This window comes from Melospiza georgiana, chromosome 5 (assembly GCF_028018845.1).
Source record: "Melospiza georgiana isolate bMelGeo1 chromosome 5, bMelGeo1.pri, whole genome shotgun sequence".
Taxonomy (NCBI): Eukaryota; Metazoa; Chordata; class Aves; order Passeriformes; family Passerellidae; genus Melospiza; species Melospiza georgiana.
The window spans coordinates 26,232,994-26,259,161 of record NC_080434.1 but is presented as its reverse complement, the minus strand read 5'-3'; the positions used below and the strand labels follow the sequence as shown (position 1 = coordinate 26,259,161).

At 42.7% G+C, this 26,168-nt stretch overlaps 1 protein-coding gene across 16 annotated transcripts in view; it reads left to right on the top strand.

Moving 5' to 3' along the window:
- Positions 1-26,168, top strand: part of ADGRL3 (adhesion G protein-coupled receptor L3) — a 493,129-nt gene that overhangs the window by 348,740 nt on the left and 118,221 nt on the right. For 15 of the 16 annotated variants that reach the window (XM_058025189.1, XM_058025176.1, XM_058025182.1 and 12 more), the window contains one exon: positions 711-791. The exons of the other annotated variant lie outside the window; for it this stretch is intronic. In XM_058025189.1, coding sequence (XP_057881172.1) covers positions 711-791 — 81 coding nt within the window. The remainder of the gene's footprint in view (positions 1-710; positions 792-26,168) is intronic. 16 annotated transcript variants of the gene reach the window in all.

The following is a 26,168-nucleotide window of genomic DNA, read 5'->3' as shown; positions in this document are numbered from 1 at the left end:
ACTCTAACTGTTATCATAATCTATGTGTCATTAACTTTCCATGTTTAGAAGAAGAGATTAACAACCCTGTAAATTGGTACAGTAAATAGATGAATTATAAAAAAGTGTTTTTATTATAAATAGAAGTTTCTTGATATAGTTACCTCCAAATTGCTGGAAAAGGATTGGGTCTTTAGCAACAGAGAAACTGCATGATGGTGTTGGGAACCAAAAAAATCTTCCACTCATGTCAAAGCAATGCTGAGCTCTGAAAAATGGTATGTGTGTCTCCTGCAGGTGGGAAAAACAGGTGGGATTGTGCTTCATGCCATGCTTCCTTCTAAAATGGCTGTGCCATAAGAACACTTGTTTCCCTCCTGAAGTGAGATTAACAGATTGAATGGGTTTGTGTGAAATTGGGTTCTCTTCCATAGCATATATATATAGAGAGAGAAAACGTTTCAGGAGAACATGGTGTAAAGTATATGTAGTAGTGGTAAAGCAGGTGTAAATAAAGTTCTGCAGAGTACCCCTCTCTGCAAGAAAGAAGTGAGAGATGGAAGTAGTTTCAGCTTGTCACCGGGTGCCTCCACAAATGGAAGTTCATTGTGAAAAACACACAGAACAAAATACTTGTGAGACTGTTTTGAATCCAAATGCTGTGTATTTGACTGTAGCCCTGATAGATCTGTGTAGGAAACAGCAGAACTAAACCACTTATTTGTCCACAGGGCAGGCTCACCATGGGCAGGTTTCCTACATTGCCCCACCGATCCACCTGGATTCGGATCTGGAGAGACCGCCATCCAAGGGTGAGTCAGTGGGACAGTCTCCATTCCTTGCATTCCAAACCAGCCATGAGTGGATATCACTCACTTGCTCACTGGGCCTCCATGGCCAAGCTGTCACCCTCCATCCAAGGACGAATTACTTAAGGGAGCAGATTAATTCCTGCAGGAGAGATGTATGTAGGATGACCGTGTCCCATTACATAGCTTTGAACATCCCATCACTTCACAGGGTGGTTTGCTCTCCCCACTAGTTCACTCCTGCAGGGACAGGTACACTGTAGGTCCTGCCCTCTGTCTTGCACCTTTCCTTCTTAATGGCAGTGCAGAGGCACAGGGAGCTGCTGGCAGAGTTCAAAAAGGCAGATTTCCACTGCCCTTCAGGTGAGTAAAGGTTGCACAGTGGTTCAAGCCTAGATTCAGTCATCATTGCTGTTTGCTTGAGGGGTTTTTTCCTACACTTGGTAAGGACATTCATTAGAGAGAATGAATTAAATTTTAGGTGGGCTGATTGCTCTTGGGAGTGATGCTAGTAGCCAGTATGTACAGAGTTAGTCCAGAATAGCCCTGCTAAGACAGGTACCTGGCTTGAAAGGTGCAAATAAAGTAGTATGAATGCAAGCACTTGATTTCTCTGCCCCATTTGGAGGATCATTCCCTAGTGCTGAGTCCCCAGTGTTTGCCCCTGAGGCCTGGGGAAATGAGATTGTCCCCAAAGCAAGCATATGTGGTGGTGCAGACTTCTTACACCTCCCTTTGCTCCTCTTGGTTAGACTGGCCAATATTCAGGTATGATATTGAAGTAAATAGCTTGTTCTTCTTGGAATAAATGATAGCAAAGCAAAAATTGTACAGGATTATGAAGGAATTTCTTGGTCTATCTGCAACTGGATATTAACATCAAACCCAGTGAATGTTGTGGAAGAGAAGGGGAGGAGGAGAACAGCCAAAGTGTAATAGCATAGAGATATTCTATACCTTAGGTTTGGGTTTTTTTCCCTTTTTCCCACTCTTTCAAGGGTGCTACAGTGGCAGAAAGAGTACCAAATCCACCTGTGTGGTCATTGTCACCATTCTGCCACAACACTGTAAGGCTGCTGGTGTGAGTTTGTGTCTGCATGTTTCCCTAACTGCTCTTAATTGAAAAATGTGAGGTGGAACCATGTTCTGGGTGATGTGAGGATGCCAGATTCACAGTTCTCTCTCCAAATCTGGTCTTGCCATGAGTCAGGCTGGTTGTGCACAATCTTCTGGTAGTCCACAACCTCCATTCAGCTTTAAGTTAAGTACCCTGGGATTTAACATGTGCATTTGAGATCATCAGCTGCTTCTAAGTGATTTGAAAACCTCCAGTTCTGTGGTAAAATTTACTACCTTGCTTTTATGGCAGAGCACTCTAGTGAGGCAGAGACAGTTATGACTTGCAGGACCTTCTTGCTCTAGTCTGTCATTGAGGTGATGAATCAGAGCTTACTTAGAATAGGTCAGTGTAAATCCTTGCCTTGGCGTCTGAACAGACTGTAGAATATTGAAGGATGCTGGAACAGCAGCAGGACAGAGAACCTGTGTCTTGCCTCCTCCAAGCTGAAAGCGCTAAAGACTGACAAAACTCTTCAGTGATCTGCTGTTCATGAGGGCAGAGCTACCTCCACAAGATAAATGGAAGTGCCACCAGGAGCAGGGCAAAGTGGGTCAGGCAGAACAGTTGCGGTGCTTGCAGAGAGGGTAAAATGGAGTTTATCCAACATAAACTGCTACACTGACAGCTTCCACCAGGGCCTCCACCCCCCTGGTTGAGAGATCTTAAAGAAGGAGCTGCTCATGGTGGAAGGACTGATATTACTGCTGCTGTGTGCTGGTCAAAGGACTTGAATACTCTTGTATAACTTAATAGGAAAGGGCCAGAGAGAAAGCCAGCTCTGGAGGCATCAATCTATTAGCTGGTGACTAGGGGCTGTTAAAAACATGGTAATTGGCACTGTCTCCTGGGGGAAGAGCAAGGCTTTCCTCTGGCCCTGGAATGTGGGATGTGTAGCTCTGCTGTCTCATTTCTAGTCTCAGCATCCAAAATCCATTAGATATTGTAATAATATTTCCCCCCCCCCCCATAAGTGTATTAGGCTCATAATTCCTTTTTGTTTGTCTGCTTTTTCTGACACCTTAGGACATGCTTGGGTCATGTTCCGAGCTTCATCCACAAGAGCTGTTTTAAACAAAGGAGTCAAAACCACCTGTCCTTAAGCTTGTGTTCCTCACATTTCCTGTAGCTGGATCTCTAAAACCAGAGCAGCATTATGACAGTCAGAATAAACCATTAATGCTTCTGGCTGCTCCTGTGGTGCTCTTCATTTCCCCTCCATGCTTACCCTTGCACTAAGCTGAGCACCACATGCAAGCCAACTTTGCACTCAAGAGTGGCAAAAAGAAGCAGCCACCATACAGTTTTAATTGTAATAAATGGAAATAGAACCTGGGTAGGATGCTTTAAGAGAAGCATCTTTCCTTCCTGTACTGTCAAAAAAAGATACAGCTTTAGTGCTCCTGTGGGTCTATGCAGTTGCAGTTCTCAGCTGACAGATTTGTTTGTAACTGCCTCTTCCTTTTCGTTTTTAAAAATTTTATCACTGGTGACATTTACACACATTGTTTATGCATGCAGGGGATTTTTACCTGCCTTTCAGAGTCCTGACGCTGGTGGTGAATAGAGTATAAACTGCAGTAGTTTACTAGTACATTAGTGTCACTGTGCATTACAGGGTAATTACTCTGAGCCACTGCTCTGTGCAGCCACCCAGTAATGACACTGTACATCACTGAATAGAAATGAAGCCTTGAATCAGCATTTTTCATCAAGACACCTCTTAATCCCCACCCGCTTTTTAATTTGAGGCTGTTGTAAATTTAGTTCTGTGTATGAAGCACTGTTAACTACCATTTTTACACCTCCTTTCAATCCAACAATTTCGAAGTGACTACATGATTTTTATGCAAGTGTTTACACCCTCTTTGTACAGAATAATTCCAGGCACAGCTGAGACCTTAGGTTGTGATATCACAGACTGAAGATTAAACCCGTGTTTAAAAATGGTTACTGACAATAGCAAGGAGTTTCATCGATGAGAGTCACACTGATACTCTGGCTTAGAAAGGGATTTTATAGAATTATCATATATAGCAATAAATTAAATGTTTATTTAATTTAAAATTAAATTAAATTCTCAAATTCTGCCAGGTACTAAAACACAGTAAAGAAGTGAATTAAACACACCAAATATGTGCACTAAAACAATTTTTAAAGCTGTGTGGAAGTAGATCTTAAACCTATATGTGGAATCGTATTGAACTTGAAATGTATGCCTGGCATTTAAAGCTAGACAGCCCGAGAAACTCTCCTGCCCTGTTGAGCTGATGTTTTGTAAAGGTTTCCTTCTAAGCTGAAGTCCAGAGAGTGGTTATCTTGGAGATTGATATGCTTGAAGTCAGTACATTTCCTAAACACTAACTGATAAGCAAAACTTTGGACTGGTCCCCAGTTCTAGAAAGAAATACCAAATAAAGGAGGCACTGGAAATTCTTATCCTTCTGTGCAGATTTCTCTAACCAGGGATGTTGTTATGGCACCATGTTAAGGCACTGTGGGAGGTTTTCCTGTAAACCTCAGTTATCAGGTTCATATTCCATAAACACAGAATCTGGCCCTAGTCCTTAGCACATCAGAGAGCCAGAGGTTTTGCTGGGTATGCACCTTTCTTTTCCATCTGAGTGGAAGATGTCCCTTTGTGCTTTTTTCTTCAAAACCTGGATCCATTCTGCCATTTTTCCCCCTTTGCATTTGCAGTCTCTGTGGGAGAACCTTTCCTGAACACAGCAGAAGAACAGTGAAATCCTATAACCAAAAATAGAGCAGGCTTTTTGTAAGTGTGCATTCTGGGTCTTATTTGTTTTTCCCCTCCCAAAGGTCCCGAGAGGGTCGATGGCTTTGCAGATGATGTAGGAGGATCTGACAGCTGGGCCTATTGCACAGCCCCAGCCCTCCTTCCCAGGTCCAGAGGAAGGGGAGTGCAGGGCAGCGAGGCCCAGTGGCACTCCTTGCCTTAATTCAAGCTGACACATATGTGGGGTCACGTATCCTGTGCTCACCCGGCCCTGAGACCCCAGCTTGCCTGCCTCTCCCTCTCTGGTCCAGCACTGAGACAGAAGTGCTGTCCTGGACTGCCTGCTGTGAGCCAATGCTGGCCAGGCACCCTCTGTTTCCAGGCTTTTTCATTTTCTGCTGGAGTCCCCCTGGGGAAGGCATTCTCTCAGCTCAGGAGTCCTTTACAGTGTCCCTCTGCTTTACTCATCCTGCTCCTTCTGGGTTAGCTATATGTTTCCTGCTTCTTAAGGCAATATTATTTTCCTCACATCATTCAGGTGGAAGAGTCCACGGGAGAGGCTAATTTGATGCCTTTAAGCCAAGAAAGGATCATGCAGGGAATGCTATTTGGGGTCTCCTGTGCTCAGGACCCTCATTCCCCTTTCCCTATGCAATTCTGGGGTGCTGTATTGTGTCCTGCTCTTTCTTGGTCGTGTTCTTTGGTTTTGCTCAGCCTTCTTTTCAAGGATGACATCTCTCAGGCTGTCCTGAGCCCACTAGAGCATCCCCCTCATTCCAACGTGGGCTGTGAGTGCTTATTGCAGGCAGCCAACACCATCCTGTTGTCCCATGTGGCTTTTAGGAAAGCAGTGTGCAAGAGGCATGCAGGAAACTCGTGTTGCACCAGTTTGGTAGAAGGGAGGTGACTGTCACCACACCTGAACTATCAGTGGAAAGATTTTGCAATGACTACAAGCCTCATGTGTACTGTGAATTTGCAGCTGTCTTGTTTCAAAGTCCATTCTTGAATCTGTCTGCAGAGATTTGTTTGTTGTGTTCCTTTGCTGTTTGTTTGCTTTTTGTTTGAGTTCTGGTTTTTGGTTTTGTTTTTTTTTCCCCCCTTGTGATAGGCAGCCTCATTCAAGGCTGGATATCCATATTCAAACAGGTCAACATTGCAATGTGGTGGGTTTTGGGCAGAGTGGTAGGTGTGGATGCAGAAGGATACAGGAATCTGCTGCCAGATATGGAGCTTGTTTTGGTCCTGAAAATGGTGGAGGGATGTATGAGCTCTGATACAATGCTTTTCTCAGTTTTATGCACAGCTCTCTGAAAATCTCCCATTGTGGCTCAAGTCTGTACTGTGATGTCCACCTTCCTGGACTACACTGATGTTCCTAGGGCAGTCAGCTGCTTTGAGCATGGGCCATGCTCCATATTTATTAATTTGTCATTAGGTATCGTGTATGGGGCTAACAAGTATCATACCAGAGCTCCTTGCAGCCAGCCTGTACTTCTCCAGTTTGCTTGTTGCCATCAGTAAGGTCCCACCTTGCATCTTGCAGCTCTTCACAGTCAGAAAGAGTTAATTGCACGCTGCTCACCGTTTGGGTTTTCACTGTGGTGCTGAACTGTTGCTCTGATTTCCCTGGAATGTGTGCTTTCACTGCACAGGAGCACCTTGGGGCATTGCTGTTTATTTATAAGATAACAGCATTTGCTCTAGCAGAAAGCTGGAGCTAACAAAGTCTCTCAAAGAGGAGTGCCAACTCCCGTGTGCTGGTGGAAACTGTTCAAAGTATTTACACTTGAAAATATTTAAGGATTTTGAGGAAGGGGGGAAGAACACTCTGAGTGATATTTAACACCTTTTCCATTATTCTTAGTTACCTGGAAAAAAAAATTATAAAAGGGCACTTTTTAAGAAGCTTCTTTTTACCAGCTAGCCACTGTCTTGTAAAGGAGTATTGCTATGGAGATCAGCCTGAACTGTGATTTAAAGATGCCTTGAAATGCTACTCTTTGTAGGCCATTTGAAGCCATTGTGTGACCTGATTAAGCTCAAAATGTGAGAAACAGAGCTCACTCTTTGAGATTTTTTAAAAGTTTAATAAGGGATAAAAAGGAACAAACACCCACACTGAGGTGTTTTTGGTGATGGGCAAAAAACCACACCATTAGCTAAAACAGTGTTCTCTAGACACTGTTACATTACAGGGGGTGCATGCATATTCATAAGAGTATATACATATTCAGATAGTCCTGTGAGTTTAGGTGTTCCATGAATTCTTTTGCTTGGTTTTAACCTTTGGCTTGTCTGCATGCCATCCTTCAGATTAAATCAATGTATTTTATTTCTTCTCATGGCTCCATCCTGCTGTTTTTACACTCCCTGAAGAGTCGGTAAATTCTCATGGTGATCTGGTTTTTGTCACTGTTATCTTATCGTAAGATAGTCCACAAATGTGAGGAACTGCCTAATTATCTGAGTTAGTTATATGCATAAAAGCATTTTAACATCACATAGTCTCTATTTTAATATTATGCTAAGTCCTAAGATATATTTATCAAACTACTAATCATATAAGCTATATGATGCATACATAGACTGAAAAATTGCACTGTACCAAAAAGCAGTAAAAGGAAATATAAATTGCACCATATCAAAATCTTTGAGATTAATAAGTATATGCAAAAGCTAATACATAAATGCACTAGCCAATGCTATATTGTCATTTATAACAATGGACATGCACCCAGGAGATTTTTTTGACAGTGGCTTTTGTTTTCCGCTGCACTGGGTTTTGCCACTCGCCATCAGTGGTGGAAGTTTTCACCCACCTGACAGTGGCAACAGCTGGAAAGTAGAGTCAGCTATGGTGCTGCACCCTCAAGCATCACTAATCTAAAGTGAATGTCCTATTACCAGCTTGAAAAAAAGCTGTTGAACCAGTTCAGTGTGAAAAGAAGAGTGTAGTACTGCATACAGCATGAGACCCATTCTCAAACTTTTTTTTTCCTTTTCTGCCAGACTAATTTTTGGCTACACTTCTCTTCCTGAAATATTTATAGGGCAAATAACTGTTTTAAATGAGCAGATGGGGGAGACATAAGACAAGCTGTTAAATTAATAAACATGTGTGGTGCTTTATCAGTAAGGGAGCCCATTTTGGCATTTCTTCTGGATGATTTGTATGGCCTATCACCATTGCACCTGGTGCAGGGACAAGAAATGGGCACTTAATAACCAAACAATGTGCAAACTCCTTCCATTATAACTTCATTATGTCAGATATAATCGTCTATAACTAGATGTCAAATACATAATTTATGTCCAGCTCCCCTGTGGAATAGTGGGCATATGAATGAATGGTCCCATTAATGGGAAGGAGCTTTTACTGTAACTTTTCCCCTCCTGGTACATGGTCCATTTTGTCATCTGGTATTAATTCTGAATCATTTCAGGGCTGCAGAAAAATGCCTGTTATATTTGTATTTGTGTAATGGGAGAAGATGGCAAATAAATCATAGGAGAGATCAAATTTCAGGTTCACTGATTTCCTAAGCCACATGCCTGTGTGAAAGAGACTAGGATTGGTTTGTAGTGCTTTGATTGAAAGGCATAACTGGCCTTCATTTTACACATCCAGAGATGTTAAAAAGGGACATGAAGTGAGGTAGCCCTTCCTGTGGGAGCCCCCTGCCACAAGGAGCTCAGCCCCTGGAAAGCCAGGATTTGCCACTGCATCCTTTGCTGTGTGTTGTGTTGTCTCTTGCACTGTGTCATGTGGGGCCTGTCTAGAGAAGGGCTCCATGACATAATTGAAATGTGTCATCATCCCCTGGAAGGATGGAGGATATGAAAACCCTGTTTTTCTAGAGGATTCTTCTGGAAACATATGGGTGTGTTGGAGTGGGACATAGAATCCCAGTTGTTCAGTGGAGAGCTTGTGTATATTCACAAATAAGTACAAATTCAAGGATCAGGCTGGCCAAATTGCTTTCTATACATTTTTATTATGAAAGTTCTAATATGTGATACTGTTGCAATGTGTTTTAGTGTATAATGATCAGGGGTCTGAAGCTGCTCTCCTATGAAAGCAGGCTGAGAGTTGGTGTTGTTTGTTCAGCAACAACAAAGAAGAAGGGAAAGTCCCCCAGGAGACCTTCCAGAACCTTCAGGGGGCCTACAAGAAAGACGGGTACAAACATTTTATCATGGCTTGTTGCAAAAGGACAAGGGATTATGGCTTTAAACTGAAAGAGATGTGAGAAACAAATTCTCAGGTTGCCCCGAGAAGCTGTAGATGTACCATCCCTGGAGCTGTTCAAGGACAGGTTGGATGGGGCTCTGAGGAGATTGGTCTAGTGGAAGGTGTCCCTGCCCATGGCAGGAGAGTTGGAACCAGATGGTCCTTAAAGTCCCTTCCAACCCAAACTATTCTATGAGTCTGTGATTTTCTGTTGCAGTTGTTTTTCACTATGTGGATGATGTATTCACAGAAAGCAAATCAACCCTTCAAAAGAAAGGTTGAAAACATTCTAGTTAATGACAAGTTAGGAACAGCAACTTCTGAAGACCTGGGCTATCCAGTGGTGTAGTCTGTCTGTCTTCCAGTAAAATGTAGAAATACAGTTTTACCATGTTCTCGTAGAAGTTAATCAGCAGTGCTGTAGAAAGGTAGGCAGATGATTTCCCATACAAGCAAATCCTGTTAGGCTCAGACATACTACTCTTGACAGCATTGAGTCAAAGAGTTTTGTGTTTATTTGATGGCTCTTCAGCTGTGCACTGGGATTTTCTGTAGGTAAGCAGTGGTTTTTTTACAGCACTTGGCTCTTGGAGTCATCTTTGGCTGAATAAGGTATTATTGGAAATGAGAGATTTCCACCAGAGACAGTGATCTGATGTTTTATAAAATGTTTGAATTTTGAGGCTTTTTTGGCCCCTGGATTTCCTCAAAGTGAATTGTTGAATTTTGATTCTTTTCTTTGTGTCTTGTTTGTTGCAAGGAATCCTAGTGATGTGATATAACCCATTCAGAGAGCAAGCTCTACCTGTGACTTGTGTACCTCACTCTTAAAAAATGCTTTTGGAAATCCTAGCCTTAATAAATGCTTACTAAATACTGATTTACTGATTATGGAACACCATGCTAAGATTGTAACTTGGCTCCTTTGTAAGAGTCCTCATATTTTATGATTTTCAGCCAAGTAAATTTGGCTTGAAAACCACAGTGTTTGCTCAGAAGAGAAGGACTGCTATCCTCTAGTTCCAGATGGTTTGTTGCTGCCTTCAGAGTGGCTTGATGTAGTTTGTTCTCCTTGAAAGCTCACAAGAAGCAGTATTTGAAAGATCTTACTGCTTGTAAGAACAGATAGAAAGGTTGATTAGCTGTAATTATCAGGGTTAGAGGGCCAGCATGCGTGAAGGTGCAGCAGCTGTGGGGCTGTTGGCCAAGGAGCTTTCAGGGATGGAGAAAAACAGCTGGGCTTGGGGCAGGAAGAAGACTTTGCCCTTACCCAGCTTGGGATACTGGGGTTTTTGCAGATAGGTGCAGGGAAAGGCTTAGAGATTAATCATGCTAACTAGCAGTAATTCACTGCAGCTGTTTGTTTTGTTGTTGGTTTTTTGATTTTTTTTTTTTTTTTTTTTTTGGAGAAAATTGTTTGGGCTTTATTCTTTAGAAAATGACCGCAACTATGGATGCTCTCATGGCAGTGTCCCCTTTAGATTTTCTCAGAGTCCTGGGTTCATGTTTATCTCATTATGAACACTGCTTCCCACAGATGAGTGTGTGTGTGACTGTGTTATGCCCACAAATTTACTAGCAGACATGCAGCAAAATAACACTGTTACTGAGTAAACAATTACATTTCATTTTCAGGAATAAAAGGGAATGTGTGCCCATAAATCTTCTTCTAAATAATCTGTGTTGGAGAGTAAAAAGAAGATGAGGTTTCTAAATTCATGAAGGCCCTTCACAGTGGAATCCTGTGTGCCACTGAAGTGGAACAAGCTTATTTATATTTTATTGTGCTTCTAGATCAAGCTGTATTATTATGGGCTGCATTCCCCTGACATTATAGCTGTTGCTAAGGAAGAGGTACATTATGTTAATACTTTGTGACCATAACTATGCAGGCTGGGTTATGTACATTGAAGAAGTTGGGATGAGGGGAGAAGTTAATGCACCATTTTGATTAGAGCCTCCTCAGATTGTTGCTCACATTTAGAAGCGAAAACTAAGCTTGAATTTGAGAATAATTCACACAGAAAATGGGAGAAAACCAAACAATTGAAACAATTTGTTCACTGAACTTTAAAATTGCTCAGCAGTTGGAATCTGGAGCCAGTGCTGCTAAGAGGGAGTCTGGCAGAAGCAGGCTGAATGCTACAACCAAACACGCACAGTGAAGAATTTCACAGCTTCCTCATGCCTTAATGTGTTTGGATCATGTAAACAGCGCATTCATCCTTAATTCCTATTTCCTGACCATTTCCAGTGCCGGTGCCTATTATGTGATTTTGGTACTTTCTCATTCATTTAGCTTGATTCACTAAGAGCCTGCAGTGTGGCCAGCACCACACACCAAGTGAAATGGCAAATGATGGATTAGCTCCAGTGTAGGGAGTCAGAGAAAAGGCCAGAGTCCTGGGCAAGATACTGATGTCCATGCTGGTTATTTTAACAAATACACTCTACAGACTGTATTGATAAGCATTATGAAAATGTTTACCCAACAAATAAAATAAACAAGGAAGGATCTTGGCATTTCTCCTAAAGGAACGTTCTGAACTGAGTTTCCCCTTTCAAAACTGTTTTCTCATTAATACTGCTGCCAAGGCATGAAGCAGCCACAGAGGAGGACTGGATGGGGAGGAGCTCGCCTTAATTCTGCTGTGCCTTGCACCTCACTGATTGAGCCAGGACAGTGTCCTCAGGAGCATTCTCAGGGTTATCATGGTCATGGCACCTGAAAATAGATAATATTTGCCTTGTAACTACTGCCTCACACCTTCAAACATTTAGTGCAACAGAGCTGGGTTTGCACCTGGGTCAGGTGGGTGAGGCTTATCCCCTGCTAATCTCATCTCCTAAATCCAGGGTGCTGAGCATGCAGGTCCACCCAGCTGAGATCGGTCCTGTTTGCCAGAACTACAGCAAGCAGCAGTCCTCAAGTAGGGCAGGGAAACCCATCCATGCTTACCAGCATCCCAACTCTGTGAGTGCTTTTTAACATCAGCTTCAGCCTCTGACCCTGCCATGATGAGTACAGCAGCCTTTCCTCCCTTATCCTCCCTGTCCTTTTTGCTCCAGCCTTGTGCAGTGTGATTTTGTGACCCTTAAAAAAGCTTTAGGAAAGTTAATATTACCTTTTCCTAGCTAAGGCTACAATAATTTATGTTAGACCTTCTTGCATGCACCTGATGATAAAATCCTTCTGGAAACTAAGGTGCCTGGCCTGGGAAGTGTCTCTTGGGGCAAATTAAAGATAGTCTGAGACAAGAGCAGGATGGAGGGGTGAGAGGGAATGGAGAACTCAGTCCTGAGAGTCAGGTTGTGCTTCATTCTGTGTTGTAAAGAAGAAAATGGGAGGAATAAAGAGTAGCAGCAGAAATAAAGAGTAGAAACAGACAGCAGGGTCTGTGCACAGAGAATGGACCTGGAGGGCTTGTTGGGCAAGCTGCATGGCTTAGAGTAGAGGAAGGCAAGATGGGATGGAAAAAATGGGGAGGGGAGTGATTTTAAGAAGGTTTTTATGTGTAGAGAAATTTCAAATCCTTTAGCTTTAGACAATTGAGACTTTCACTGCCTCCAGCAACTATGCAGAGACTAATCACCATAACATTTATATTCCTGCTTTCCTACTCCAGGCACCTATTTCTATCTGCTTGCTTCTTTCCAGCTTTTGCTCTGAGCTGCTGCAATTTAACAGCAAAAATCCAGATATTTCCCTCATTATCATTAACTACTCCTACCCTGTCCAGGAGGAGCAGTAATATAGAGCTCAGCCTAAATGTCAAAAGCAGCTCAGTGTGCTCATCCATTTTTGGAATGTGTTGAAGTCTCCTTATCCTGGTTACCCAAATCTTCAGCTCCTGTCCCTTTCAGATTGGTGTGGCTCTGCCTGCTGTCTCCTGAGGCCATGGGCTGGGATGTTAAAAGTCCATTTTCTCCCCATAATCCACCCATGGTTTTAAAAAGTGTCCCCTCACAGCCTAAGGTTTGTGCTTATCTTCACAGGACATTGTTCCTCACATTGTGTTTGGTTAAATAACCACTCCTTGGCATAGATATTTTGCATATAAGCTGACAGGGTTGACATTGTGAGTATTTTGCAATCATTTGTTTAATTAGCTGAAGCTCTCTGGGGAGAAGGATATGAAATGGCATGCTCCCAAAGTCTAATTTAAATCTGTTTTGCTTTTTTTAATTTTTTTTATGGAGGGCTTGTAATGCAAAGTATTAAAAAAGGCACAAGTGAATGCAAAGCAAGAAAAACCCTTCTGTTGATGGGCAGTGCCTCAGCAACAAAATCGTGCAAATACAGAAAGGAAATTGAATTGAGTAAAATGACCTACAAGAGGAAAAAATGGAATTAAGTCTGTGCAGCTGTCTTGTCTTTTTTTTTTTTTTTTAACCTGCACTTCCTCTCTGTTTTCTTTTAGTGCAATGCTTAATTAAGCTTCTCCTTTGTTTGGAGGTTAATTCCTTTTCTAATCTACAGCTATTTGTACAAAGGTGTTCATTACTGGAGCGAACAAAGGCTGCAGACAGGAGAGTGGCAGGGAAGTGGGAAGAGATTTTTTTTTTTGCTCCCAGTGAAATCTCAAGGCCCTGCTTTCAGATGCAGGACTCCTGTATCAATTCTCCTCTGCTTGCTGCTTCCAGTGAAATGGTTCTTGGGGGCAGATGAAGGTTCTGCTGCAGCACCAGGGCTGTGCTGGCTGCTCACTTAATGCACTTAATTAAGAGATCTTTGTGCTGAGGCAGACCCTCAAACTCTTACCTGACTTATACATAATGACCACTGGTTTCTTTTTGATGCTTACCTGCCCATTGAAATCACTAAAAAATTAAGATCCTAGACATTTAACATGATCCAATGCCATCTTCTTGAGTCTCCATGGAACAGTGCGTTCTGCACGCACAGTCACAGCCTGCCCTCATTGCTCAGGATAGGCTCTCCTGCTTGCTGGCATCACAGTGGTTGGAGTGCCTGAAGCCTCTGGTTTTGCTGTAGTGTTTGTAGAGCAGACATTAATCATATAAAAGTGTTTCTATTGCAAGGAACTGGTGGAGCAACACTAAATTTTGCTGCTGAGCTGAAGTGCTGGGGAGCAGGCAGCAGTGATGGAGTGGGGACCAGCCCACCACAGGGCTGTCAGTCTGTCTCTCTTGCTTGTTGTGCTTGCCCAGGCAAATGGAATTGAACACAAGAGCAAGAGCTAAAACAGCTTTTAGAGGAATAAAGTCTGTGGTTCCTAAAGGAATGACAGAATGCCCCAATAGTTAAAGCAGGATCCCTCTAGTTTGGGTAGTCCTGTTAGGAGTAATGTGGTCAGTCGCATCTCCAGGCATTGCTCTGCTCACAAAGTCCTCCACCTTCCTGTGGCATGGTTTTAGTAAAGGACTGCTCCTTCCAAACAGTGGGGAAAGCTGGGCATGGCCTAGGAGCCATTGCTTGCTGTTGGGAGACCAGATTTTATTTTTACATTTCCTTGTGCTGGTTGTGTGATTAATCATTTCATGCACTCACACATATATCTAGTTTCTGTAGAAAGTGATTTTTTAACTGTGGCGCACCCTAACCTTGTGGCTGTTTATTTTCACGTGCTATTCTGAGTAATGGGAAATGGTTTTTTGGTTCTGTAGAACCTCTGGGTTTGAAGGGAAAGAGAAAAGGCAATTGCAGAGCTGGGCAATTATTGCTGTCACAGCATAATTAATGTACAAATATTTCCAAAATCAGCAGCTAATGACAGAAATACATGTCCTATCCTTTTCATGCAGAAAAGAAATAGATTTATACTTCAAAATGCCTTTTGTGTGTTTCTCTCTCTAGGCACCATTGTTGATAATCTGCACACACGGGTAAAATATTTTGCACTTTTTGACATTTTATTTTTTTCAGAAGAATTGTCAAGATGAGAAATGGCACAAATGGCTCAACGAGTATTGACTTTTGCAATCAGTAGCTAGTGAAATTAACATCTTCCTCCTGTTCTCTTTGCACAGACAATTATAAATTAGATTCAGAAAACATGTTCCCAGAGGCGTGGGTTTGGGTTTTAAGAGACCACTGGCATGGGAAGGAGGGAAAACATCTTAGCAAAGAGCATTTTACCCTCTTTTGTAGGTGGCTCCAAGCTACAAGCCTTAAAAAAAAACCAAATTAATACAAGAGAAAAAGAAGGAAAATGTGGGTGAAAAAGCAGCACAGGACAAAACAAGAGGCTGTTGCATTCAGTTGTGCAAGAGGTGCTGGAAAAATACAGAGCACAGTGTATGAGCAGTGAGAATGGAGGAACTCCATCCTCAAGGTTCTCCCATCCATCAAAATTGTGCCTTTGAGCATTTCCAAACACAGAGGTAGAAAAAGCAGAACAGAAGGGACTCCTAGTGAAGAACCCAAGTTACACTTACAGTCCTGGGGTTTTTCCACAGCCAGATCCCATCAGGGACGTGGTGGTATTTCTAGGGTGTTTTCTTAACCCTCATTTCTCTAATATATTGTCCACGTACAGCCTCTTCCCAGAGGCACTGACTGTCCCTGGAGTGGTGCAGGACAGGGAGAGAATGCTCTGTGGGCACCTCAGAGTTGTTAGTTGCATCTTTAGCAAACCCACTTTCTGCCCCAAAATCCTCACACACACCCACCCCCACTTGCCCCAGAGTACCTCAGTACATAAACCTGCATCTCTTGGACTCGGATGCCAAAGAAATGTAAGAAACATAAACTTTTATTGACTGTAATTGCACTTGAATTAACTAGATGCCTGTGTAGTTGATGGCTCCTGCAGCCTGACATCCCTCCTGCAGCACTGGAAACCTCATTGCTTTGCCTCACAACACTTCCTATGCCAGAAAGCTTCAGAGGGCACTGCTCTCTTGGCATAACTCTAAAATAACTTGGCAAGTAAGCTCTGGAGGCTTAAACTCTTGTCCCAGCTGGGATACATAATGATCTAGCTACCTGCTTCTTTGATCTTCCCTTTGTTCTCTTTTTCCACAGAGCTATCATTTGTTCACACACATCCTCCCCAAAAAAGGGAGGGAGGCAGAAATAGAAGGAAAAAAGGAATAGGATTGAGCACATTCCCTGCAATCCGCAGGCAGGGCTGAGATGCAGCCTTGGCTCTGCTCTTTGTGTCCTCAGGGTGGTAGTGCAGCTACTGCTTCCCCATGCACTGCCTTGCCTGGCTGGCAGGGAGGAGGAAGCACATCCTAACGTTTAATTTGCTGTTCAAAGCTTTGTTGTACCTACATCCCTGTATGTAAATGACACGGATGCATCTGCTCGTGAGCTTTGTTTCCTTGAGCTTTGTTTCCTTAAGCTCTGTCAGGGTTGCCAGGGTGAGTAGCAAAGTGGGGTGGGTTTGAGACCGTGCTAGATGTGAGGGTTTGGAGCTGGGGACTGCAAATCACTGTGAGATCAGAAAGGGTTTAGCAAAAATTTCTTCTGCCACTCTATTGCAACCTCCGGGGATGGGCACTTTCTGTGGGCAGCTAGGTGGGTGAAGAATAAAGAAACAAATATATAGGCAACTTTTACTAGGTCCAAAGATACTAAGATTTTTTTTTTTCCTCTGTCTCTAGTAAAAACCAATGCAGTTTGTCAGAAATCTATAAAGAAGCTGCTATTACTGACTGGATAATTGAGAGTTTTTCATGCAGCACTTTTCAAAAAGCAGAGGAACTTCACACAGTTCCAGCAGCAGCCGCAAGCAAGAATGAACCACTGCGTAGTTATTGAGGCTGCATCCCTCAATGCTTCTTTTGTCCTTAAATTTCTTTTGTTGGGGGTTATTCACAATGCTGGTGTGCTGCTATTCTGGAAAGTGTGGTATTACAGGAAAAGATAATCGGATGGTGGGATTTAAGCTGTTGCAGAAGGGAGTGTAGAGTACATGATCCACTTAAAATTAAGAGTGTAGCTAAAAATCCACGGAATTTTACAGTGCACAGACCATAATATACTGCTGGGCATCCGTCTTTAGCAGGAGGGGTTCAAATCAGTGGAGCTTTTCAGCCTTCATCTATGAAATCACTTTAGTGTTTGGGTTTTTCATTTGGCTTTCTACTCAATTTGATTGTGGCCATGTTTAAATAATGTCAGAGCGGAAATTGGTTTTATTGGACTTAATTTTGTCCACAGCAAGATGTACATTGCCTTGAAATATGATGTAATTCCCAAGCAGAATGAGAAGGGCTTCTCTTCAAGTCAGACTTTGGCTGTGGTGTCTTGGTTTTTAATACACCAGGCTGCAAAGTAGCAGGAAATGGTGGAAATTGCAAGGTGGAAGTGGGTTTAAATGGCAGTAATCTCTACCCTTGCTTCAGGCAGGGAGCTGTAAATTGCTACTCTGTCCTGGCTCTTGCCCTAATGCAGGTTGTTGCTTGGCTTTTGTTTGATGGTATTTCACCTTTAAGTGGACAAAGGTAAAAAAAGATATTGGGAAAAGAAAGTTATATAGCACTAGAGGAAAAAAACAAAACTAAAAAAGGGCTGTCCAAACACCTCATAGTGCTGGATGTGACTATTTCTTAGATAGAAAAAACTTCCAGAGGTGAATGCACACAGATGGATATACTGGCTGTGAGTGAGGAATAGCTGCAGTCTTTGATTAAATGCAGTTGAGTGAAAAAAACCAAAGAAACATGGTGCAAGATCTCCCAAAGCCCTGAAATTATTAATGGCTCATCCAGCAGCCACGTTCCACGTTGGTGCCTCTGAGGCACCACACTGTTATCTTAAAAAACAACACAGGAATTTCAGCAGTGTGAAGAGCCATTAAAAAAAAAGAAAAGAAAAGGGAAAGAAATAAAAAGGAAAAAAAAAAAATTCTCAGATTTTCAGGTTGCCATGGTTTTTTGGAGATGGCGGTATTCACTGCATTCCAGATATCTAATATAGACACAGCTAATTTCACCTGGAAGAGTGGTGGGATTTTCTCTTCTTTTTAAAGGGAAGATTTTGCCTGTTTGTTCTTGACCTACAGTTTCTGTGGGGCTGCTTGTTTGTCAGTGGATTTTGTGTGTGTGCGTGCAGAAATGCCGCCAGAGGAGATCGATAGTGAGTCTGTTGGGCTCTGCTTAATAATGCTGAGGTTTAGCTGGCGTAGGTGTGCAGTAACTCAGTGCACTGAGTGCCCCTGTCGAAGATAAAGGGTGGCAAGCCAATTTCTGGCTGGGAGTCACTGCTTTCTCAGCAGGCAGATTCAGCAGTTGGACCAATCTGACAGTGATGCAAGCCCCAGAGCCTGAGTTTTTGGCACAGGGGCTGGAACAGTACCAGCTGGTTCCCACAGAGGTCAGAGCAGATGATTCCCGGTGCCTTCTTGCTTTTAAAAGTCTGCGAAGCATTGCGAGGAGTTTCTGTGTATATTTCTTGAAGGGGGATAGTTTATTCAACTGTGCATACTGTAATAGCTTTGTGCTGGACTGCATTATCCTCACTGGCTGGCAGGAAATGACATTTCCCCTTCCCTCTTCCTAGCAGTACTTGGGATTTGGTGTATATATTCAGCTTCAAAGGGATTTTGCATTTACACATGGGAATATTTGTCTTGTCATAATAACCGTGGCCTCAACATTTGCCATTAACTGAAAATAGAAAATTGTCTCATAGCTGCACACAGACTTTATGAAGATGTTTCTCTTACCCTACACAGTGTTTTTTGGTTAAAAAAATTTACAACCAGAATCCAGGAAAAGCTGTGCAAGTCAGAGCATGGTTTGTTCACTCTGTGCTCAATCCCCGCTTGAGCCCAGTGCAGTTTGTCACTAATCCAGGTGGATTTGAGCTGCAGGCTGTAATGTAGGAAGGGAAATGCACAGCAGGGTGCATGTCCTATCAGGTAAGAAATGTGAAAGAGACTGTTCCAACACAGGGTTGCAGCTGGGACTGATGCTCCTCCTGCTTTTCTCTAAATAGCTCCTGGTCGTCGCACACTTCTTTAAATGTAAAACATTTGAGGCAGAGATAGAGAGGTAAATATGGTTTTCTGTAGACAAAGCAGTGCATATCCACACATGTTATCTGGAGACAGCAGTGAGGATAGCAAATTCATTTCATTTTTTGTTCTGAATATTCCTTTTCTCTGCTAAAAAGCACATTTTCTTTTGCCTTTGACACCTGTAGCCATTTGCTGTACCAGTGGAAATGGAGGGTAAAAATATCCCTATCATAATTTGGTAGTACTTTATACCAACTGTGCCATCACTTTGCACAGGCATAAAAATGACTAGATGAGGTACAGAAAATCAGTCTGTAAATCCATAAAAATTGTGGGGTTTTTGCATCTACTGATTTTCCATTGTCTGTATTCATTAACAGAGAGCAAAATGGATGAATTAGTTCTCAGTTCCAGGCAGCTGTTCATCTAACTTCCCCAGGCTGCACATGCTGAGGGTGTTTAGGATATTTTCACTTACAAAGAAATTTTAAAAATTCACCAGCTTCTGTTATCTCTTGTGCTTTCTGTGGAGCCATCTGAGGCCAGGGAGCCCACTGCTGTGTTTTGTGCTTCCCTGAAGCTTGGCTCTGATGGTGTGGCCACCGTCTAACAAAGATTTCATACCAAAGAAAAGAGTGGCTTTTGCAGGGATCCTTCTACTTCTCTGAATACTTCCCAGACCTCAGCCACCAAGCTCTGTTTTGGGGCTTACATTTTCCATTAAGAACAGCCTGGGAGGTGCCGAGCTCTGCTTGCTGTGTTGGTCCTGCTGGAGTGCATAAAGGAATAGCTCTAGGTTGGCAACAGGGGATTTTTGAACTTGGAAGAGCAGTGGGAAAGCTTTGAGCCTACTGTGGCAGTATAGTAAAAGGACTGTAGCTTGCATGTGTCACTTACCAAGCAGTAGAAAGGCTTGATTTCTTTTGTGAGAAAGCATTGTGCTGTCCTGCATGTTTACAAGCATGGGCAAGGCTGTGGATTAGGCACGCTTTGGCAGCAGGTCTGTAAATTCACAGCCCACGGGGAGAAGGGATTTGGAGCAGTGTTGGGGTGTCCCACTGCTCCAGGCACAGCTGGAGGGAGAAGCCAAGAAACCAGACAAAAGCCAGGTTTCCTCGCAATCAAGGACCTGGTGTGTGCTGGAGGGAGGGTGAAAGGAAGCTGTCTGGGATTTCAAAAGGAATATTAGCCCTGCTCCTTTGGCCTGACACACTCAAGAGCAGAGAGACAAAAGGCCTGCTCACAGGGCTGGGCATGAGAGCCCATCTCGGGCAGGAGGCTGAGGAGAGGCAGCCAGGAGAGGGCCAGATGCTTGGACCTGTCTGGAAAACAGGACTGAGTAATTTGGGATACAGATGGCATGTCAGAGAGAAAGACTGCATAGGTTATTAATACAGTGAGTGGCTTTCTTGGGGAGGGCATTTCTTAAGCTGTTATTTTTCTCCCTTTCTCTGGCTCCGTGCTGCTGATCACAAGAGGAGAAGAGGGTTATTATAGATATTAGCTATTTAGACACTAGAGATAACTCACAATGCTGAAAACTGAACTTACCTCTGATTAAAATTTAATTGCTCCCAAGCTTCCACTAGTTACTTGCATTAAGTTTCACACCATTGGAAAGTGCTCATCAACCAGTGTTGGATTTAACAGGAATTTGGCAGATGTTAGTGAAGTGCTGGAGGAAGTCCAAACCACAAGATCTGTGGCATATCATATGTTTGAAAATTTGTTGGCAGCTGAAAGAAAAATCACAAAACTGGAAATAGCAAGAACTGGACACGGATCTCTTCTCATCAAACAGCCAAAAAGTTGGATCATCACCTCCAGCACCTGGAAGACAAGTATAGGTCATGAAGTGCTGTCTGCCAGGTGTCTCAGTGAGGTGTAAAAGCAGCAGATATTATATTATTGGCTCTTGGAGTGCTTTATGTGAGGAACTCTGGTATCACCATGGAAATCTTCATGAAAAAAATACCAGTCTGTTCTGAGGCAATTTAGCAAATTAGCTATGTTTTATACAACTTATGTTTTCATTGCAGATTTTCCTTCCTCTTGAGGACATTTATTCAGAAACAGGGTCCTTTTTCATTAAGAGACTAATTTATTTCTGTTACAGATTTCCTTCCTATTGCTCTTTGTCTGTAGCATTGTACCTTCAGCTCTGCTTAGCTTTTTGTCACCAGGATGTGCTCCTGATGCAGGGAGAGGACAAACACTAACAGCGTTTGAGAAAGCTTGGTCTGTTTTTCGTAAGTATACAAAAATATCAACTTGTCTGTGTGTAGTATTAGGAAAACCTCAGCAACTACAGCACAGTGAGACAGCAGAGGAACAAGATGCCTGTTTTAGACAAACAAGAGCGGAATTAAAATTTAGAATGATGCAAGTCTTTTTCAAGAAACTTGTGTTTGAAAAGAAATATAACACACTTCATAATTTAGTATCTGTCATCTTTTAGTGCATGCAAGAGTCTTGACAGTGGCTCTTGCAGGAACTTCTCTGGAAAAAAGTAAATCTCACCTTAAGCCTTTTTCAATTGAAACAATGTTTGGCAGTGTTTGTGTGAAAGATTAAGTCAGATTCAGCCCTTGTTGGGGCTGAGCTGATGGGGCACAGAGATAGACCAGGATCACTCTTGTGCTATTGCAGCATTTGATCCCTAATATACTATTTCATTTTCTCTGTGCTGTATAGCAAAATGCATTTCACATGCTCTTCTCCTCTGTAATGTGGCCTGAGGTTGGCAGATCTCTGTTGTTAGGTAAGCACTGCCTGGGAGAAATGCTGGAAGCCTCTGTTAGTCCTGCCTCATCTTCTGGTGTTCATGTGGATTTTTTGGGGGTTTTTTTTCTGTCTACTGGGAAGTTGAGCAAATGAGGATTTAAAAGTTTGTGTCTCTGGCTGTGAAATGAGTTAAATCCATGCTAGGCTCTTAAGTGTAAGTCTAGATATAAAAGCTGTACTGCTTTGGGGACTACGTACTACCATGTTAGAAGTTTGGTACATGGTACTCCATGTCCCTAAGTCATGTATTGTATTATTGCTAATAATTGATGCACTTTTTATTGTAAAAAGGCAAAGCAAAATGCTTCAGAGTGTCAGTCTCAGTTCAGATGCAAAACCCATCAATGCTCCATTTCACATAGTATTTTTTAGAGATTTATGGAGTACATCCTCTATATTCACAAATACGTGGATAGAAATTCTTTTTCCAGCAGCGAAACTTGTTCAAAAGCTGATAAGAAAGGAGATGATTTTCTTTTTCCCCCAAGCACCAAAGACAGTCAATTTGGAAGTTGAACAGTGACGTGGGAGGCAGAAGGTACACGTAGGCTGGTGCAGGGCTCTCTGCCAGAGAGTGGGGAGAAACAGGGCAGCACAGGCTCTCTCTTTGGGTGTTTCAAAGCAAATCTGAAGCAGATGTTCCTTAGCCCTGAGACACTGTTCTAACCACGAGCACTAATCTAACTTGACTGTAATAAAGGCTACCCCTGCTTCTAATTCTGTCCAGCAAATACAAAGAGACACATACAGAGGTAGCAAGCCATGGGAGGGATTTAAGCCATCTTGTGCTATTTAAAATTTGATGGGCTAAACCATCCACTCTGCTCCCGCTGCCATCAAGGAAGAGGAACACCCTCAGACAGAGATTAGGAAAAGCACCTTGCAAAATTGAGCATTCCTGGAGGTGTATGAGGAGGATGTTTGTGGTTTACTGGATATTATAGGTATTTGAGGTGTGATGTAAATACATCAGTCACTGCTTGCTAATGTGCACTCAGGATTTCCCAGCTGGCTTGAGTGAATTGGGAGTCTTAGTTTTTTTAGGATTCATCTTAGATCTCATCTCCTTTCGTTAGATTGGACTCTTGAGTCAGTACTGAGTCTCTGATATGATCTGAAACTTGATTTGAAAGTAAGGCCTGAGACCCCTAAATAACCTGATAGTGAAAAGGCCAGTGTTTGTTTAAGGCAGTGGGAGATACTGCTTTCTTAGTGTTTTTAAAAATCAGGTCACTTGTTCAGAGACCAACATCAGGATCCTGTTTATGAAAGTCCTGACCTAAATGTTTTACCCACTGTGTTTGCATTGTTTTTTCCTGTGGGGAAAATAATGAAGTGCAAAAGTGAAGAGAAAGGGAAGTCTGCAAAGTCCTGCCTGACCCACTCATAATGGCACCGGCTGCACAGGACTCAATCTGTACTGAGCTCAGCCCAATCCCCTTGCCTCCCCCCTGCTGTTTTGCTCTCAGTGGGACTGTGGTTTCCACAATATTCAGTGCCCAGGCAATTTTCTTTATTTGGTTAGGACTGTAACACTTCAAGGGACTAATTGCAAACAACAAAAGCAAGTAAACTTGTCTCTGCTTCACAAGCTCCTTCACTGACCCATGGAGCAGAAGCTCCAACAGGGAGCACACACTTGACTCTCTCTCCCTTGGCACATCTCTGTCTCAGCTTATTGATGTTCTCAGGGACAACATTTGGGTAGCTGTCTCACTTTACAGAGGTCAAATACTTCTTCAGCTCTCTGTGGCTCTTTCCATCCTTGGCCTGCAAGCCTGGTAATAAAATGAGCCTTTCTTTACCTGAGAGCTCTTGGAGGATTCTGTGATATTGCCAGGTGTGTGGTGATGTTTTCTTCCCCAACACCTCATGCTGCCTCCAAGACTGTAGGCCTGGAATAAATATCCAGCTGCTCCTGCTGCATCCTAAAGCTTCTGTGCCTGGATGCAGTAAGACTAATCATTATCTGTGTCTCTGACTGGCTGCCCAAATGATGGGTCATGTTGGCTAAATCATTACCTGTCATCATTCATGCCATTTCCACGCCTGCTGCAGATGGCCTAACCTCAGCCAGCAGGGACTGAGCACATATTTCACTGAGAAAACTGAGGATGCCCTGCAACAAGGAAGGTTTAATCAGGGCTTTGTTGTGCTTCCATCTTGCTGCATGGCAGAGTGGCAAGGAGAGACAGACAGTGTGGAAAATTTTGCTGACACAGCTGTTATATTGTCAGCAATTAATTAGAAAGTTTTGTTCAATAAAATGTATTCTGGCCTAGAAGGATGCCCTTGACTTCAAGTCGGGTTATTAGAGAATTGTGTCTCATAAGATACTTTTTTTTTCTAGTATGCTTGCTTATCATTGGAAAAAACAGGTTTTTGCCTGCAGTTCTGATTGAGCACAGATAACTTGTAGAAGGTCAAATCACAAATGTTTTTATGGGTATCAATTTTGGTTCAATCTGTCTATTTAAAAATACCCAAACCTTTAAAGAATGCCAGTTATAATGAGATAGGTGTTTTGAGTGCAAATCTACTATGATATCCTTTTTCATGTGCTGTCTGATCAGATACAGCTAACTTTAATTGTAATTTGTTTTGTGGAGGAGGAAGAAGAGTGTATACAGGTATAAACAGAGTATAAACAGGTCCACACAAACACAAGTAGTTCATCTGGCAGTTCTGGGTGTGGGGAAATGAATGAAGTTTCCACCCTACAACCAGACTTTAACACTTCCCTGCTGGTTATGGTTCTCCAAAGGTGGAGGAAGTGGTAACTCAGCAAGTATTACCACTGGGAAGTGGCACATCAGCCAGAAAGATGCCACCCCACACTGCAAGTCGTGCCCACTGGACTTTGAGGGAGGTCGTGGGGTAGCATCAGATGTCAAGCAAAGGAGATACCCAAAATTGTTTACCTTGAGAGAATCCTTCATTTTGGAGTTAAGGGAACAGAGAGCTGAGAAGCAGGCATGAGGCTGAGGAAGGCTCCATGTGAGGATGTGTTCCCTTTCCTTTTCTGGGAAAGGAAAGCAAATGGAAGACAATGGAGAAATCAAGCTGGAAGGAGCAGCTCATTACCCAAGGGGCAGATGTAGAAGTGGTTTGTAGGCAATGACAAGTAGGACAGGCAGGGGTTAGTTTTGGAACTGACCAGGGATGAGGAAAAGAGCTAAAAACAGAGATTTAAGATCCCTTTTAGTGGAGGTGAGCCAGCACTGTGCCCAGAGAGCTGTAAGGCAGGTTCCACATGAATGAGATTTTATTCGATGTGCAGGGAGAGAAATCTGGATAAGAGGGAGAGTGGAGGTTTTCTGAATGTTAGCCTGAATTTCCAGCAGGGATCCTCTCACCTGCAAGGGCTTGGCCTCACCACTGCAATGTTTCTGTTGGCTGATGAAGGAAATATAACACTGCATTCACCACTTGGAGGATCCCTGTGAAGAAATTTGTCTCCAAAGGATAAATATTCACTAACGCTGACTTAACTCGTACTGCTTTCATCCAGTCAGGCTGGTTTTAAGATTTAGATACTATCAAAAAGGAAAAAGCAACCTAGAAAGGCCCAACAATTGATTGTAGGGGGAAGGAATTTTTAAGTCAGCTTGGTCCCTGCATTTGGCTTCTTTCTCATTTTACACCCTTTGCATCTGCTTTCCCTTTTTCTTCATCTCTGCCCCATCCCATCCAGCATACTCTCGGGCTGGCCTGGGTCAGTTCTGTCATGGTTTTGTTTTTCATTTAGGCAGACACCACAATGTGAGCTTGCTTCAGCTTGACAGAAATGGACAGATAATATTCTGTTGTGTTGCTAGTGGAATCCTGCACACCTCAGGTGCCAAACAGATTGTTAAACATCCTTGAACAGTCTTTGCTTTGCGTACAAGAGAAAAAAGAAATCTAATATCTGCTTTTAAATTCAGTCCCTTCCTTATGCATTTAATTTGGTTTTCTTTGCAAACACCTAAAGTTTCCTTTTTGTTAAAACATACTCATCCTGTGTTGCTTAGAAGATTTTAAATCCAGTGACTGCTTAGTCTTGTTTAAAAGCTGGCTGGATCTAGGGCTGACTGTCCTCCTAATTTCTAGCCATTTCCCTCAGAAGTGATAAATGGCAGTGGATAGTACCTCCTCTTGGAGCTAAACATCCCTATCCTCACATCAATCAGCAGCTGCCAGTGGAAGAAAAGCTATATGTGGCAAATAATTGTCAGGTCAGGGTGCCCTGGTAGGTAGCAATGTCTATTGGCCACTCTTGGCGATTCTCTTGAGTCTTCACTGCAGTATGCACATTGGTATTACTGAAGACAAAAGCTTAGCCAGGAAGCACGATTCACATTGCTGTCCCTGGACCTGAAATGATTCATGTTGCTAAAATAAAGTTGCATCTCCCTTAGTTACAACTCACTGGAGTCTGTTTGACCAGGCATCTCAGTCTCTATGAGATTTCTGTGTGCTGTGCTCCGAACAAGAGCTGCAGACAGTGAGGGTTTAACTGAATCAGTGATGCTGTTTTAGCTCAAATCTGTTGTTTAATAAGGGAAAATAACAGCTTAATTTGGAAAGGCATCTT